Source organism: Macrotis lagotis, chromosome 2, assembly GCF_037893015.1.
Source record: "Macrotis lagotis isolate mMagLag1 chromosome 2, bilby.v1.9.chrom.fasta, whole genome shotgun sequence".
Taxonomy (NCBI): domain Eukaryota; kingdom Metazoa; phylum Chordata; class Mammalia; order Peramelemorphia; family Peramelidae; genus Macrotis; species Macrotis lagotis.
In genome coordinates this window covers 149,081,508-149,097,917 of record NC_133659.1, presented here as the reverse complement: position 1 = coordinate 149,097,917, position 16,410 = coordinate 149,081,508, and the positions used below count along the sequence as shown (strand labels likewise).

The 16,410-nt window shown below is 38.1% G+C and overlaps 1 protein-coding gene across 2 annotated transcripts in view; it reads right to left on the bottom strand.

The window, feature by feature from the left end:
* Nucleotides 1–16,010, bottom strand: part of TARBP1 (tRNA guanosine 2 -O-methyltransferase TARBP1) — an 80,908-nt gene extending 64,898 nt beyond the window's left edge. Inside the window, exons 1-9 of one of the 2 annotated variants that reach the window (XM_074222986.1) lie at nt 15,756–16,010; nt 14,897–15,653; nt 13,209–13,306; nt 11,486–11,555; nt 9,951–10,099; nt 8,811–8,863; nt 6,685–6,782; nt 3,468–3,603; nt 621–717 (exon numbers count right to left, since the gene is read on the bottom strand). In XM_074222986.1, coding sequence (XP_074079087.1) covers nt 621–717; nt 3,468–3,603; nt 6,685–6,782; nt 8,811–8,863; nt 9,951–10,099; nt 11,486–11,555; nt 13,209–13,306; nt 14,897–15,653; nt 15,756–15,986 — 1,689 coding nt within the window. In that variant the 5' untranslated portion in view covers nt 15,987–16,010. Of the gene's footprint in view, nt 1–620; nt 718–3,467; nt 3,604–6,684; nt 6,783–8,810; nt 8,864–9,950; nt 10,100–11,485; nt 11,556–13,208; nt 14,874–14,896; nt 15,654–15,755 lie in introns of those variants that run through there. The other variant, XM_074222985.1, reaches the window with a different exon arrangement.
* Nucleotides 16,011–16,410: the final 400 nt, after the last annotated feature.

Sequence of the window (16,410 nt, the reverse complement as noted above, 5' to 3'; positions counted from 1 at the left end):
ACCCCAACTGCCTCCCCCATGCAACAAACCCAACAGATTATATAATTTTATATTTCAAACTAAACAATAAATAAATAAATCCCAAATATTACAAGGAAAAAGTCAAAATATTTGCAAATAGGGTAGTATAAACCTATTTCCCTTAAAAGTGAAGTTACCATTTGTAAAATACCATACCCAAAGTCTTAACTAATGATGTGATTTCTATAAACGTCACTGTTAATCAAAGAGGTATGGTTCTTTCCTATTAACTCTGCTCATTCAAGGTTAAATGACTAAACAGTGTTTTCTCCTAGGTCTTCCATCCCTCTAGGATTATATTCCTATATATGATGAAGAAAAGTCATAAAAATACCACTGCTATTAAAGGAGGTTTTGCCTCCATATTGAAAGCAAGGGAACCAGTTACTAGTAGCCCTTCTCTTTGTGCCATAAGGCAACCATATCCTTTCTTTAGGCATGTAAAAGAAATTAAGGGGAAAATTCAAACCCAGACCCACAAAAATTACAAAAATAAAGAGTTCATTGTTAATTTGTTTTTTAAATTCTATTCATTCATTAAGTAACAATTGGGTTCTAAAATATTTTTAATCGAAATACTGAAGAAGTAAAGAACTTACCACATCTATCAAATTCATAGCTGTTTGAAGAAGGTAGCACTGAGCTGCTCCCCTCAATAGAATCTGATGTGTAATCATAGTACACTGAAGAACATCCCTACAACCAAACATTCTTTTAATGTACATTTTCACATTTATAGAACTATATATAATAGTCCTTAAAAGTATGACTCATAAATAATAAGGCCTGTGTACTAACAATAGTTAAAATTTATATTTCATCTCATTCCTTACACTGAAAGTCAGATTTTTTTATTTCTATGATTTTTAATTAAGACTTCTACCATCAAAGTTTTACTTTCAACTTCAAAAAAATTTATTCTTCATTACCTAGAAACTGATGTTTAAATAAGCAAAATTATCTAGTAATTTCACAGTTCACATATTTTTATACGGTTATATAGTTAAGAAGTCATCTAAGCCACCCCCTTCATTTTACAGTTGAGGAAATTCAAATCTGATATGGTTAAGCAACTTGTCTAAAATCAGGTATATAGTAAACAAATGGGACAGGATTTGAACCTAGATCCTCTGATTAAAGCTTCTCTGCCTGACACTAGAGGCAGTAATCATTCCACTGAACCATACTGACTGTTATCTTCCTTATGTTCGCATTTAAATTAAAATTTTAGAATGTTTTGCCAGAATTGCAGTTAGATACAGTAAAAGGCATGTTACAGGCCTTGAAGCTAAGAGTTAGGTCTAAATCCCATCTCCAAATTCCAAAATCCCAACTCCAAATGTGTCAAGAGTGACTAGAAGGATAATGTTAACAGAGAAGTTGGGGAAAAAGATATATGAGCTCTGTTTTAACCTTGGTGCGTTTGGGATACTTATGAAACATCAAATTCAAGCTGTCCAAAGGGCAATTTGTGACATGGGACTAGAATCAAAAAAAAAAAGTCTAAGGTTAGGCACACAGACAGGAATTACCTTCAGTGAGATAATTGAAGCCAAGTAAGATAATATTCAGCTAAAAGAAGAGACTCAGGACAAAGCTTTAGGAGACACCTATAGTTAGTAATATCAGTTAGGGAGGAGTAGAATGCCTTCCTTGCTGCAGTGAGGGCCCAGTCAAGATTAGATAAATTTGTTGTGGACCCCATCTTTAATTTCATGATGTCCCTCAACTTTTTCAGCAGCATCTAAGAAGGAAAAGGAGGCCTATGGTAGGAATAACCCAATGTTGAGATGTGGCAAGAAATAATGGGGAAAGGGATGTCACCTGTTTAATTGATAGATTTCACAGGTATAATTGAAATCATAATGCTTGCTTCCTCAGTGGGTAGGGAAGGTACTAAAGGGAGGAAGAAAATTTGAAACTCAAAATTTTAAAGAAAATGGAAGTTAAATTTAAAAAAAGAATAAGGTGAGGAGCAAGGGATTTGAGAATGGATAATAATGTAGAGTTGAATTGTTTTACTAAGAAGTTGGGAAAAGAAAAGGAAGAGAGTTTAGCTAGTCTAAGAGTGATGAATGAGCTGAGGTGGAGGAATGGAGATTATGATGAGAATTAAAGTTAGGGATTACATAAGAGGGGAAATGAATAAATAAAGGATATGCTCAGATAAAGGAATTTCAGAGTTTTTGAATAAGGAAAAAGACCTTTAGTGAGTATTGTGGAGATTTAGGACATAACTTTGTGTGTAGATTAGATGGAACAATGGAGATATAGGTGATGGGAATTTAGCAGACTGAAGAACTGGGAGGTTTGAGTATCTGAGGTATGGATGGTGGTAGGAGGTGTGGATGGTGGTAGGAGGTGTGGATGGCAGAATGTTACAAAGGGCAAAACATTTTTTCAAAAGACTAACTTGAGAAAGCAGGGAAATATCATCATTACAATAACAGTCATTAGACTTTGAAAAAGGCAATAAAAGTGAAGAGTGTGAAACTCAAAAGGAGGAAAGACGGCTTAATGAAAGAGGCAGAGGGAGAGCTGGAAAGAGGAAATGGGAAGCAAGAAATATCCCAATTCCCTTAGCCTCTTGCTACCTATCAGCTGGGCAGAATGAGAGAAAAAAGATCCAGTACTGGAAAGTGTGGCAAGGGAATGGTGTCACCTGGAGAGATTCAGAAAACAGGTGAGGGCCAGAAGATAGTAGCAATGAGAAAAGAAGTGTTAACCAATTAACAGCTCTTCTCTTACATTCCTCATCTACAAAATGGTGATATCTTGCAGTATCTACTTTTGGGGGATGTTGTGAGAGTAAAATGAGACAATGCATGTAAGGAACTTCACAAACCTTTTATTTTGCTATACTATATAAGTACTATTTAAATCCAGCTATCATTCTATATTTCTATCTAATTTATAATTATAATTCTATTGATTAAAGACTAGTGTAAAAGGCTCTAGTGTTATTTAAAGTGCTTCAGAAAACCTTAAGAACTGTATTACATTATTTATATTGGTCATACATAAAAGAAAGCATACCCAGAATACTCAGTTTTACATTCCAGAGATTTTTTGGTTTTTGTTTTGTTTTTCCCCTCAGGGCCAAATAAAGTACAGATATGAAAACAAATAGTAGTGTTACCATGGGATCCAACTTTCCAACAGAAAATTATAACATTTAATTTGTGAAGGAAGTTCAACATGGTGAAGGAAACCTTCAAAAGTCCCTGTAATCAGTGGTGGCTAGGTGGCGTAGTGGATAAAGCACCAGCCCTGGAGTCAGGAGTACCTGGGTTCAAATCCGGTCTCAGACACTTAATAATTACCTAGCTGTGTGGCCTTGGGCAAGCCACTTAACCCCATTTGCCTTGCAAAAACCTAAAAAAAAAAAAAAGTCCCTGTAATCTACAATATATGACCCTAAATATTCACTGAACATAACTCATTACCTGAGAGCCAAGAGGCCTTCTACTCCAAGCATTTTACATCGTGGGATGTGTGCCAGAGCCCTGGACAGGAATAAAATGGGAACAGCACACCAGTGCCTACTTGTCATCTTCTTAATAAATTTCAATAGGAAACTACCTAAAAGAAAAAAAATCAATATGAAATAAGATTACTAATATATTTTTCCTCTTCATTAGCTAAATTAAGTATTGTTTTACTACAGTTAACTCCAGAATAAAACTAAATTACATACTTATGTCAGTGCAAAATTCTTAAAGTAATTCAAATCATATTCCTCTTATCATTACTTTTCAAAAGTACACCCACTAATCATACCAAAGTACTCTGTATACCCAATTAACAGCATGACAAAATTTAGTTACATCTACCTATTAACCTCTATAGCATGTTATAAAGTTCAATACCAAAATATAGAAATGGAGAAGAAAAAAATTCAGCTTATACCCACCCTTCAAGACTTAAGTAAACTCAGAACTTCCTTTTCATACTATGTTAAATTTTCATTTCTTCAACTTCTGATCTGAAATTTGCTAAATATATCTACATAATATATATATATATATATATATGTAAATGCTGCTAGTAATTACTAAATCCTGACATCATCTGACATTCATAAAGTTTTACCTTATAATTATTCATTAATCTTGTGGACATAAAAAGAACATATTTTCTCTCAGTCTGTTGAATTCCTAACCATTCATTAATATCCAACTTAAACTCATACCTGCTCCCCCCTAAGTGGTAATGATATTTTCCCCTCTCATATAGGAAGTACTTTGTACTTCCTCTCAGGTAGTTGGGTATATTTTTGTATTACAGTTACTTTTATACCCCTGCTAAATGAAAAAGCTTCATGGGAGCAAAGATTTAAATTTCACATTTCCTATTGCTTATCAGAGCTCTGATACATAAAACACTTAATAAATATTTGCTGAATTATTACTTAATTCATGATTTCATGAAGGCAACTGAATTTTTTTAGGTTAAAAAAAACCACTAAAAATGGCATAGAAATTAATAGTATTTGAAGTCTTCTTCTACTGTGGTTCTCATCCATCTGACAGAAATGGTGAATACATTTTCATCCAGTTATATTTTTTAAGTTTATTTCAGTCAATACAGCTTACTCATTGAATTCACCATAGACTACTTCCCCCCAAAAGTGATCCTATCATGCTTCCCTTAGAAAACCAGGATCAAATGTTATCCTTTGATCAAAAGTTCAGGGCAAAAAGTACTATACTACATTACAATATCAAACACCACTCCTCAATAAGAGATATCTTTATTTCTCCCCACTGTCCTTGCTGTTCCATTTTCCTGACAAGATCTTTAACATAGGGAAAGGGAATAAATAAGGAAAAGGAGTTTGGGGGGGCAGCTAGGTGGCACAGTGGATAGAGCACCAGCCCTGAAGTCAGGAGTACCTGAGTTCAAATCCGGCCTCAAACACTTAATAATTACCTAGCTGTGTGGCCTTGGGCAAGCCACTTAACCCCATTGCCTTGAAAAAAAAAAAATCAACCTAAAAAAAAGTTTGAATAACATGTCTAATTTTTTTGTGAATGAAAAAATCCTTTACATAAAGCAACTTCTTTCCAATATCTTCTAAATTCTAAACATATAATATCAGTGATCATCTTAACATTCCATATATAAATTCAATTACATGAAAATAGGAAGGTTATATGATATGACCAGGACCACTTAACTATTATCAGTAATATTAATATAATAAGAGCTATCATTTGTTCAGTGTTTCATGGTTTGCAAATAGCTTTACAAATATTATCTCATTTAATCCTCACAATAACTCATGCTAATTATAAAGGATGAAGTGAAAATAAAGGCAAAGTATCCTAATGTCATGCCTTTTCTGTGATTAACAGAATGATATCACCTCTCTGCTTTGCTTTGCCAACTCTGGAAAACTTCCTAACCTCTTGGATTGAAAATCACTTTGAACATTTCAAGTTCATTAATTGTTACATAAAGCAAGTCTAAATCTCTTTTCTAGCTCTATAAAGGGGCAACTGTATCAATGATTAATTTTATTAGAAATGAAAATTAATCATATGCTGATAGGAATGGTATAATACAAAGGGCTCTTGTAGTTAGCCAGCTTAAGCATTTTAGTTTCAAAATTTTTCTAAACGCAAATTTTCTTTATCCTCCTCCAGTCTAAAAATTAAAAGGCAGATGGTCTGAAAACCTAACTAGCTTTAATACACTAACGTATTAATAGCAATATTCTTAGTGAATCACAATAAGATACCTCTATAATTTTGACAGAAAAAGCACACCCAGAAAGAGCAAAAGAGCAATTTTTCACTCCTGAAACAGAATCTCATTATCTTCCCACTGAAATTTCCCAGCCTCTAAAATCTGAGGGAATAACCTTCTTTCCAGTTATCTACATTTGCAATCCAATAGCTATCCCTTCCTCTTTCCTCTCCCTCATGCCCCATATTGAGTTATGAGCCTATCTTGTCAATCATCCCTCGCTCGATTTGTATGGCCACAAGCCCATTATATACAAGCCCTAATCATCTCTCACCTAGATCACTGAAATAGCCTCCTCTGCCTCCTTCCAGCTTTGCCCCTTTCCAGTCCAGCCTTTATATAGTTGCCAGATCAATATTCCTAAACAAGAGTCTGACCATGTCACTCCTTGGACAAAAATCTTTGCTCCAGGTCCCCAAAATAAAATATAAACTCCTCAGAATGGCACTTAAGCTCCACATTGGCTGCAGCCTGCCTGTACAGCATATATGACTTCCATTACATAAGCCATGTTCTAGCCAAACTATTCTACTGGTGAACTCCCAAAATCGGGGTTCTATTTCCCATGTCCATCCATGAACACTTTAGTCATCTATAACTCTAAGCATCCTTAACTTTTTTCAAGGCTGAGCTCAGATGCTACTTCTTCCATGAAAGCTTTGCTGATCAGGCTAAGTTGATTAGTACTTAAAGTCATTTGTACTTACTTATCTAAGGTACATGTGGTCACACTGGGTCCCCAAACCTTCCACCTCCCTAATAGCTAATGTGGTAGTGATTTGTATATAGCAGATGCTAATAAATGTTTGTAGAATTATTATTTAATTACATTCAGAATGAGAATGCCTCATGTTAAGAAAAAAAATGAAAAGATATACTCAATTCACAGAATAAAACTGCATTAGAACCTACTTTTTATGTCTTCTGAAAGAAGGGAAACGTAAGTGACTAAAAATGTCTGTAATTTCATTCCCAAAGGGGAACAGCTTCCTATCTTGTGGCCTGGGGATCTATAATGAAGAAAGGAAAAAAAAATAATGTTAAAAATCATGATACAAGACTAAAAGGCATCCAAAGGCATCCTGGCCCACAAGTCTTTCATGATTGAACAAAGGGGAAAGTATGTTTTCTTGAGTACACATTTAGAGGATGGGTCAGGCTTTTTCTGATCACAGCACTCAATTTCTTCTATTTTACCTTCTGAGACTGAATAGGGCCAAGGATCATATTACATAATGACAGTCTGTATTACAATATCTCAATTACTTTTTAATTTAAGAATATCTGAATTTTGCATATGTAAAAGATCTCCTCTAGTTGAAAGATAGGAGGCACCTAGATGGCGCAGTGGACAGAGCACCAACCCTGAAGTCAGGAGGTCCTGAGTTCAAATCTGTGCTCAGATACTTAATAACTGCCTAGCTGTGTGGCCTTGGGCAAGTCACTTAACTACACTGCCTTATATAAATAAAATTAGAAGAAAAAAAAAGAAAGGGAAAGGAGGTAGACCAGCAATGTAGCAGAATGACAGATTGCATATGGACAATCGAGCTACAATTCTTGACCCACATGAGGGTAAAAAAACCAGGGAGGAAGGTTCCCCTAGGGAAGTTCTACCAGAGGACATGGGGAAAGAAAGTCACAGTATGAAAAAGTACAAATGAATGAGAAAGATACCCATGGCAATTAGATCAATCGGAGCCAATAAACATATATGAGCTCCTATCTGTATCAGACATTGTGCAGTCAAGTACTGAAGTCTATGTTCACTTTGGTATCAAAAAAAAAATCACCAAAAGATCATCTTTGTCTTGCTAAATTGAAAAACAATGGTCATTTTTTTTCTCATGGCCAAGATGGATATTAGCAATAAATTATTTCTGCTATAGCATTTAGTTGTTAACATTTACCAATCATTTTTTGCTACTATATGATTCTGCAGTGAACATTATCTGTTAATTGAACACATTAGACCATTAGAATCTAAAAAGCATGCCATAATAAATGTTTTCCAAACCTTACAGAAAACATTATATGTCTTCATTGATTTTACTGCTCTCCAGCTGTCTAATTACTACAATAAGCTATTCAAGAATAATGAGTTATTTGAAAACTACAAAATAATTGAAACATCAAGCATTGCTATACTCTTTATATAGTGATTAAATTAGGCTAAATAGTAACATAACTTAGCACATAAAATCTTGAAAATACTAATTCAATAAATCTAATTATTAACAGAAGTATAGACAAATGTGTTTTCTATAAATATCAAACATAGGTATGTTGAACACAGAAATGTTCATTTCTTCATATTATTATTTACAAGAAAATTACTTTCAAAAGTGCAAAATTCTTGAAAACAGAATTCAAGAATACAAAAAGTGCAGAACCTACTCACAATCTCCTCTTATTCCAGATCAGTGGTATTTCTCACTGACAGTAGGTGGTTGACCAGAGCCTTCAATTTCAACAAGGGCAGGCCCAAGTCAAAGTCAAAAATCACTGATGTAGGGGGCTGATGATGCAATTTCTAAAAACCAAAAAGGAGGAATGGGGGGGGGGGGGAACCACATACTAGAGAAGGGAGAAGAATAGGAAAAAAGAAAGAGAAATAACAAGAGAGAAAAATTTGGGGGTTTATGTTTGTCTTTAATTAAGGAGGATAAAGAAAAAAATTGATAAAGGAATTAGAACAAGGAAAAAAGGTAAGGGACAGGAAAACAACTACTGTAAAGAGTAAAGGCTATATTAAAACTAACCATCAATTTAAAGCCAGGCACCCCACAAGATATTTGGTACTGTACCAAGCCTATGACAAACATATTCTTTTTTTGTAGGGGTTTTTTCCCAAGGTAATGGGGTTAAGTGGCTTGTCCAAGGCCACACAGCTAGGTAATTAGTAAGTGTCTGAGGCCAGATTTGAACTCAGGTACTCCTGACTCCAGGGCCAGTGCTCTATCCACCACACCACCAAGCCACCCCGACAAACATATTTTTTTCCTTATTGCTATGCACTATAATTATTAGAAAATTACCTGCTATATAAAGAACTTTCTGAAAGTGCTTCCATTAGTGGTCCAATAATAAACTGAAAAAAGAAAGACATGATTTATATTAAATTATATTTATAATCTTGAAATCCAGTAAATAACTAGGCTTGCTTTGATTTGTATTCATCCTACATAAGGAGAAGGAAGGATTGATACAGACAAAACAGACCTTTCTCACCCTAAAGTTTGACTCCAAGGTTAACAGAAGCTGGAACACAATGATGTGCTTTTTAAGCAGATAAATTCTGCCAGAATGATAAAATCAGCAGAGCTATTTGCCCACCTGATATAAAAGTTTGGGATACTGAGAAGAGGGTTCATGTGCTGGTTCAAGAAGCAGGAAAGGAAGCTGAAGTAGTAACATGCTGGAATAAAGGCAGTGACAGAGAAAGAGAATAAGGTGCTCAAGAGGAGATTCAAGCCCCTTACCTGGAAGTTAAAGGAAAAAAAAATGTTAAATTTTATCTCTGGAATTTTGATTGGTTAAATTGGTAAATTCAGGACTTAATGAGATTAGTTACACAGCATTTCTAAAAACATCATGTTATCTATTCAGATAAGTGAAAGGGTGGAGCAAAACTTTGTTAAAGCAGAAAATTAGTATTTTTCCAAAAGCAACAAATTATTCTAAAATGACAAAGTTTACAAATGTATCTTTAACACTTTTAGACTTGATTTTGGGTCAAAGTTCCTATCATAACCCAAAATACTTGAAATGGCTGCATTTAATGAAAAAAGCCATTACATTGTTGTTTTGAATCATATATATATATATATATATATATATATATATATATATATGTAAAACATAAGTAATAGACCTCATTCTGTCACAATTTGCATTCACACTGATACATTTATGTGATCTCTATTACTAATACAATGAAACCTTTTTATAATGGTAGACAAGACTAAAATCTACTTTATAAGCTAATCTTGCTATCAGTTGGCTTTTCCTATATAGCATCCTATATAGATGCTCTTCTATATTAAGTAGAATTTGTTTTCCCAAAAGTCATGAAACAAGTCATGAAATAATGGTGTTCTATTAATCCCTTAACGATTAAAAATTTAACAAATGTCTTTTGATCTCCTGACCATGAGGACAAGAAAGACTACTATTACCTCAGAAAATCCTGGTGCACCTGGAAGACTCTTTGTTTCATAGAGCTCCAAAAAGTGTATAATGCCTTCTTTGGTCAGAGTTTTGTTTTCACTTTCAAACATTCTTCTATAAATACACATATGCCAGGAGGGATGGAGGAGCCAACATGCTGTCAAAACAAAAGCACAATTTTGCCTTCATCTTAGGTTATCAAATATATGTAATCTATTTAAATTATAATTTAAAATACCTAAATTTTTACTTCATTATTACACTGGTCACTAAAGGGGATAATACAATAGGAAAGTGGGTCAGTATTGAAAGCCATTGGAATCAGTCAGTCTTACATTGTAGAGCTAACCATGTAAATTTGAGGACTGCTAAGCACAAAAATCCACTGCTTTGAAGAGGTATAGATTTAGAATTAGTGATATAAATTTTATTCAGATATTCAAAAGCTTATTATTTATAGAATGTTTTATGTTTTCAAAGTACATTCCACCACAACAACCTCAAGGAATAGCTGTATTAAAATATTGCCCCATTTTACAGATGAGGAAATCAGAATGAGAAATTATCTTCTAGTTACAAAAATATTTCTGGCTCTTCTTTTATAAAACTGATTTTTCAACTTCAATTCTCACCATGTTATAAGTAAATTAGTTCATTATCTACAATCTACATGAAGAAGCTTTTAAAATTCTTTGGCAGCAGTAATTTTTAAAAATCATTCATTGCCATTTGATTTCATATTCTAAGAGCTGTGGGCAAAACATAATAATAAGCGTATCATTTTAATACTAGATAGCTAAGTGAAGTCACACCAGGATTCAATTAAATTCTAGCCCCAGGTGGGACCATAGATTCTTATGGTCTGTGAAAATCCCAGTGCATCAGAAGATTACTGCAATAAGCTGAATAAGACTCAATTCCTAAAGGGTCAACCTATTAAAATTGTAATTATCTGAGACAGATACTAAAACCCATCTCAACCAAGTTAATTCTCATATGTAAACACTATAATGTAGTACTTAATCATTCACATGAATACAAAATACTGTTAACCTATGTTTGCTTATTACATTGATGTGAACTTCAATTTCATAAACCTGTCTTATAAGACATCAGTAAGAATTACCTAAATAGTTTCTATACATCCTGCACTGAAAAGAATCCCTAATACTGGGAATGGTTAAGGCCCAGGAATTCTACTTTAGATTTATCGTAGAATTCTTACTGCTGATTAAGAAATCCCAGCTATGTGGCAATTAAAAGTAACTATCCATCTTTTGTTACCGTCAATGTAATAGAAACAGGGACCCTGATTCATTCTTTTTTTTGTAGTCCCCACCAATCTTAGTATGCTAATACACCTTTACATATTTGTGCAAGTAAAATGTCTAAAGGTCCTAAAAAGTAACTTGCAATTACTGAGGCAAAAGCAGATGTTTTTAAAGGGATAATGAGGGGTTTTAACAAAAGTAATGCTACCACAAAAAAAGACACTTTTTAAAAACTTAGGAATAAATCATCTTCTTGAAAGGGCAACTATTACCTTTTTCCACTGACACTGCAAAGTCAAATAAACTGTTTAGCTTTGGTAAGACAGGTTTTATAACATGGATCTGAAATATAAAGAAATAGATTTTGTAGAAAACATTTCCAAAAAGTGTTTAGATTTAGATCTGATGTCATTATAAAACAGTATTGTCTTATCATCACACTGGAAAATTATTAAGAATTTAATGGTTAAAAACACAGTTCTTTTATATAGCACATAGCTTCAGAAAACTAAAATTATGAAGAACAAAGATGATGTATACTTAAGAATATGCGCAAACTATAGATTTTATATGCCATTCTATGAATTCTAATGCTGTTTTGCACATACTACCTTCATTTCTAATTTGATCTTTGATCCCCAATAGCACTGTGAGGTAAGTAGGCATTATACAGATTTAGAACTGGAAGGACCCTCAAGAGTTAGTCATCTAGCCTAAGTCCCTCATTTTATAGATGAGCAAAGAGATCCAGAAAGATCAAGTAAGATGTTCAAGCTCACATGGGTAGCAAACAGCAGAGTACATATTATACCCATTTTAAAGGTGAGAAAATTAAGGCAGATTTCCAAGTTTTCCCAGGATCACAATGAGCAGCAAAATCAGCAGCAAATCTCCTCAATGTAATTTTCAGTGTCTTCAGTCCTCTACCTCATAAATATAGGAAAATCAAGCAATCTGCTGAGAATTCCTAAAATTATACATTGTTAAAGCTAGAAAAGACTCTAGTTCATTTATATTTGAGGTAACAAGAGGCCTAGAAGATAAGCCAAGGTATCATGGATAGCAAGTTGGAAAACTAGGACTGGATCCCAGATTTAGGCCCAATGTGTATGTGTGTGTGTATATATATAAACACACTACACACATCTATTTTTAAGAGTATTTCTTTTTTTTGTTTTGGGTTTTTCCCCGCCAAGGCAAATGGGGTTATGTGACTTACCCAAAGTCACACAGCTAGGTAGATTAAGTGTCTAAGGGAGAGTTTGAACTCAGGTCCTCCTGACTCCAGGACCAGTGCTCTATTATGCCACCTAGCTGCCCTGTTTTTTAAAGCATTTAAAGTCAATTATAAATTACTTTAATTTCCAGTATTTAAAAAAAAATCCATAGAATCGATATTCTCATCAGCACTTATAAATTTCCTAAATGCAGATGTCAATAGACATGTCATATCAATAAATATATTATTCTTCTAAGAAATCCTAGTATTAAAAGGATTCAAAATAATAAAACAAGATAAATTACTGACTTAAGAATTTAAGTCAAGGTTACTTTTTCTTTGAAATAAGTACTCCCCTGATATATTCAATTATTTGTTTATAGATCATTCATTTGGAGAGGCCAGGAATCTGACAACTGAATTTTTAAGAAAAACTGAAAACTAAATGTTAGAAAAAAAGGAGGAAAGAAACAAAGAAACACAGAAAAACAAAAAAAAAAACAAAGAGGAAGAAAGCTGCATAGTTCCATAATTATGATGTTAAGTCAAAGAAAGATAATTTAATTTACAAAAATATGAATTGTATTCAATTTTGGGAACTTGTTTTTATCAAAAAGTAGGACATATGTTAATCAGACTTTATTCTGCTAAATCAAAGGCAAAAGAATATTTATATTTCCTATCTTGAATTTTGAAACTACTTAGAATTCATTTTGCTGTATTATGTAATTTTTCCTGAAAAGGCAATGGTGGAAAAAAAATACTAAATTACTTACCTGATTTCCTTCTAGAGTTTCCATGATTAAAATATAGTTTTCCCAAAACTTTAAAAGCTCTTCTTTTTTCTTATCAGACCACCAAAACAGACTTGGTTCTAGTATAAGAAAAATGCAGTCATTTTTGTGTACTACTAACCTCAAAATATTCACTAATGATGGCATTTCATGTTATTAACATTATGAAAATAATGCTTTCTAGTGTGTAAAAGTCTAACATAAGCCCATGTGCAAAAGTAACAGGAGGATCTAATCTAAAAAGAAATTAAGAAACAGTTAAATTAAGACCTACAGCACTTCATTTTCTCAATAGCTTATGATCACTTTCATAAGTTAATAATCTTGTAATTGTTAAAAGTATGTGAAGAGTTGCTAAAAACATTCAGTGGGTAAAAAATATTTTCTAATGAAGCTTTTTAATCCTACTAGCAAATGATAACTGAATTAATGCATTTACAACTGCAGCAAAATTTCCCTATAAATATCCAATATTTATTTTTCAAAAACCTTGTTGCAATTTACAGTATGCTTATGACCAAGCAGTTTTTTCCTGACTGCCTAGCTATAATAAAATCTGGGAAGTGATCACCCTTTGGGAAAATGTTTCTCCTACTTCTTGAATTATTCCTTTAAAGGGGTACATTGCTTACAACTTATCAAATGCCCCCTATAAAGGTAGAAATTCTTATTTAAGAGAAACTGAACAAATACAACCTACTGTAACCTAAAAAGGGCTGAGTCAAGCGTTCTTGACATACTTGAAAAGTGAAGTCTAGCCTAATGGGAATAAAAATTAGAGGCCTTAATATTACATCTGCTGTTTTGACAGCAACTTCTTTAAAAGATAGAAGCTTAAAGATCTGAAAAAAATTCTCAATCTGGTTCTTTTAGTAAACTGTTTCCTTAGATGTGTATGAAGAGATATCACTTAATATCTCTTCATACATTAATGAATCTATAGGCAACAATGCTCCCAAGGGCATTACCAGAGATAACTCCAAAGGATTATGTAGAAACTAGACCTATCAGGGAAATAAAGGAAATTAAATAAGAATGATGTCCTTTGATGTGAGACTATTTGTCAAACAGGCTGAAAAAAATAATAGGCCAACGTGTTTTACTATCTTATATTTGGTTTCATCATTGCAATAAAGGTTCTATTGTTATATTCTTTACACAACTTTGTGCGCCCTTCATTTTGAACAGAATTTTATGAAATCCATTGTTTTCTGAAAATTTTCAAATATGCTGTAAAGTCATCAATCTGGAAGGTCATATTCATAAGGGGAAAATACGCCTAGTTCAGCTCTTATAAAGGGAAGGGAAATAAGGGTTGATGAAATCTCAGCTGGGGCAGCCACACTTGTGACACTAGTTATTTCCGCTGGAAAGAGATCCCCAAATTGATGTGCACCGCCAATGCCTCTTTTAAAGATGTGAGAGTACACGGGCCGCCTGTGACAAAAACTAGCTTTTTCAATTGCACACTGTGCACGTTAATGCCCTTTTGTAAGGTTTTGGCAAGGCAGTGACTTGCCCAAGGCCACACAGCCAGGTTAAGCGTCTGAGGCTGGGTTTGACCTCGGGTGCTCCTGCCCGCAGGGCCCAGCGGCCCCCCGGGGCAATGCCCTCCAAGTCTATGCAGCGCGGCGGGTGCTGTGTGACGGTGGGCAAGTGCTCCCCCGTACCGTGGGCGTCGTGGCCCGCGTCGTGGCGGGCGTGGCGGCCGGCCTCGGGCCCCGGCCCCGCCGACGCCTCCACCGCCCTCCGCAGCAGGTAGCGGGCTCGCTTGCGGGTCAGCCCGTCCGCGTGCACCAGGCCGGCCTGCACGGCCCTCCAGAAGCGGGGGCAGCGCCGCGCGTCGGGGGCCTCGTCCCCGGGGGCCGCCTCGCCCGGGGCGCCCAGCAGCCGCTCCGCCAGGGCGCTCAGCACCAGCAGCTGCCGCGCCACCGGGCCCGCCCCGTCCCGGGGCAGCAGCCCGTCCCACAGCGCCCGCAGCGCCGCGGGGCTGCCCCGGCCCAGCGCCGGCAGCAGGCGCCCGGCCACCAGCGCCGCCGCCCCGGGCTCCTCGTCGTCCTCGTCCCGCAGGGCCACGGCCAGCGCCGCCCGCGCCAGGCGCTCCAGCAGCGCCCGGTCCTCGCGGGGCCGCAGGCAGGGGCCCACGGCCAGCAGCACCTCCACGGCCTCCTCCGCGCCCAGCCGGCCGCAGTCCCCCGGGGCCGCCGGGGCCTCCTCCGCCGCCGCCTCCTGCGGGCCCGCCGCGGGGCTCAGGGCCAGCAGGGCGCGGAGCGCCTCCCGCGCCAGCCGGGCCGCGAGCTGGGGGCCCCCGGACAGGCGGGCGCAGGAGCGCAGGGCCCCCGCCGCGGCCCGCAGCACGCGGCGCCGCCGCTCCCCGGCCGCCCCCGGCTCCCCGGCCGCCGCCCCCGGCTCCCCGGCCGCCCCCGGCTCCCCGGCCGCCCCCGGCTCCCCGGCCGCCCCCGGCTCCCCGCCCGCCGCCGGCTCCCCGGCCGCCCCCGGCTCCCCGGCCGCCCCCGGCTCCCCGGCCGCCCGCGGGCCCCGGAGCAGCGGCACGAGGTGCCGGGCCGCCACCTCGCGCGCCGCCTCCTGCAGCAGGGCGCCGCCGCCCCGCTCCGGGCCCTCCTCGAGCCGCTGGAGCAGGAAGCGCAGCGTCTCCACGCGCTCCGGCGGCGCGGGCGGCTCCCAGGCGCAGAGCGCCCCGAGCAGGCGGCGGGGGTCCGGGCTCTGGGCGAGCAGCGCGTCGGCCAGGGCCCGCTCCATGGCTCAGGCGCGCCGCTGCCGGGCCGCCCGGGCCGCGCCGAGCCGCCGGTGTGCGCGTGCGCGCGCTGCCCGGGCCCGGGGCGGGGCGCGCTGCCTGGCCCCGGGGCGGGACGCCCCCGGCCCCCGGCCCCGCCCGGCCCCGCCCGCGCCGTGTTAGTGCGCCTTCTGCTTTATTTTTCCAAACCAAAGCACGGAGGATGAATTCAGAAATCCGACCTAAAACCTGATCTTGAAACAAAATCTGAAAATATTGGAGCCGTAAGAGAGACCACCTGTGACTCTTACAAAGTCCGAACACCAGTTCTAAAGTGCGCCAGGGACAGAGTCACGGAATCATCCTCAAACCTCCTTTTCCTCCCTATAAAACTCAGAGGCCTGTTCTACTCCACTCTGTAAGCCCGATGACACCGTGGAAGCTGGACTG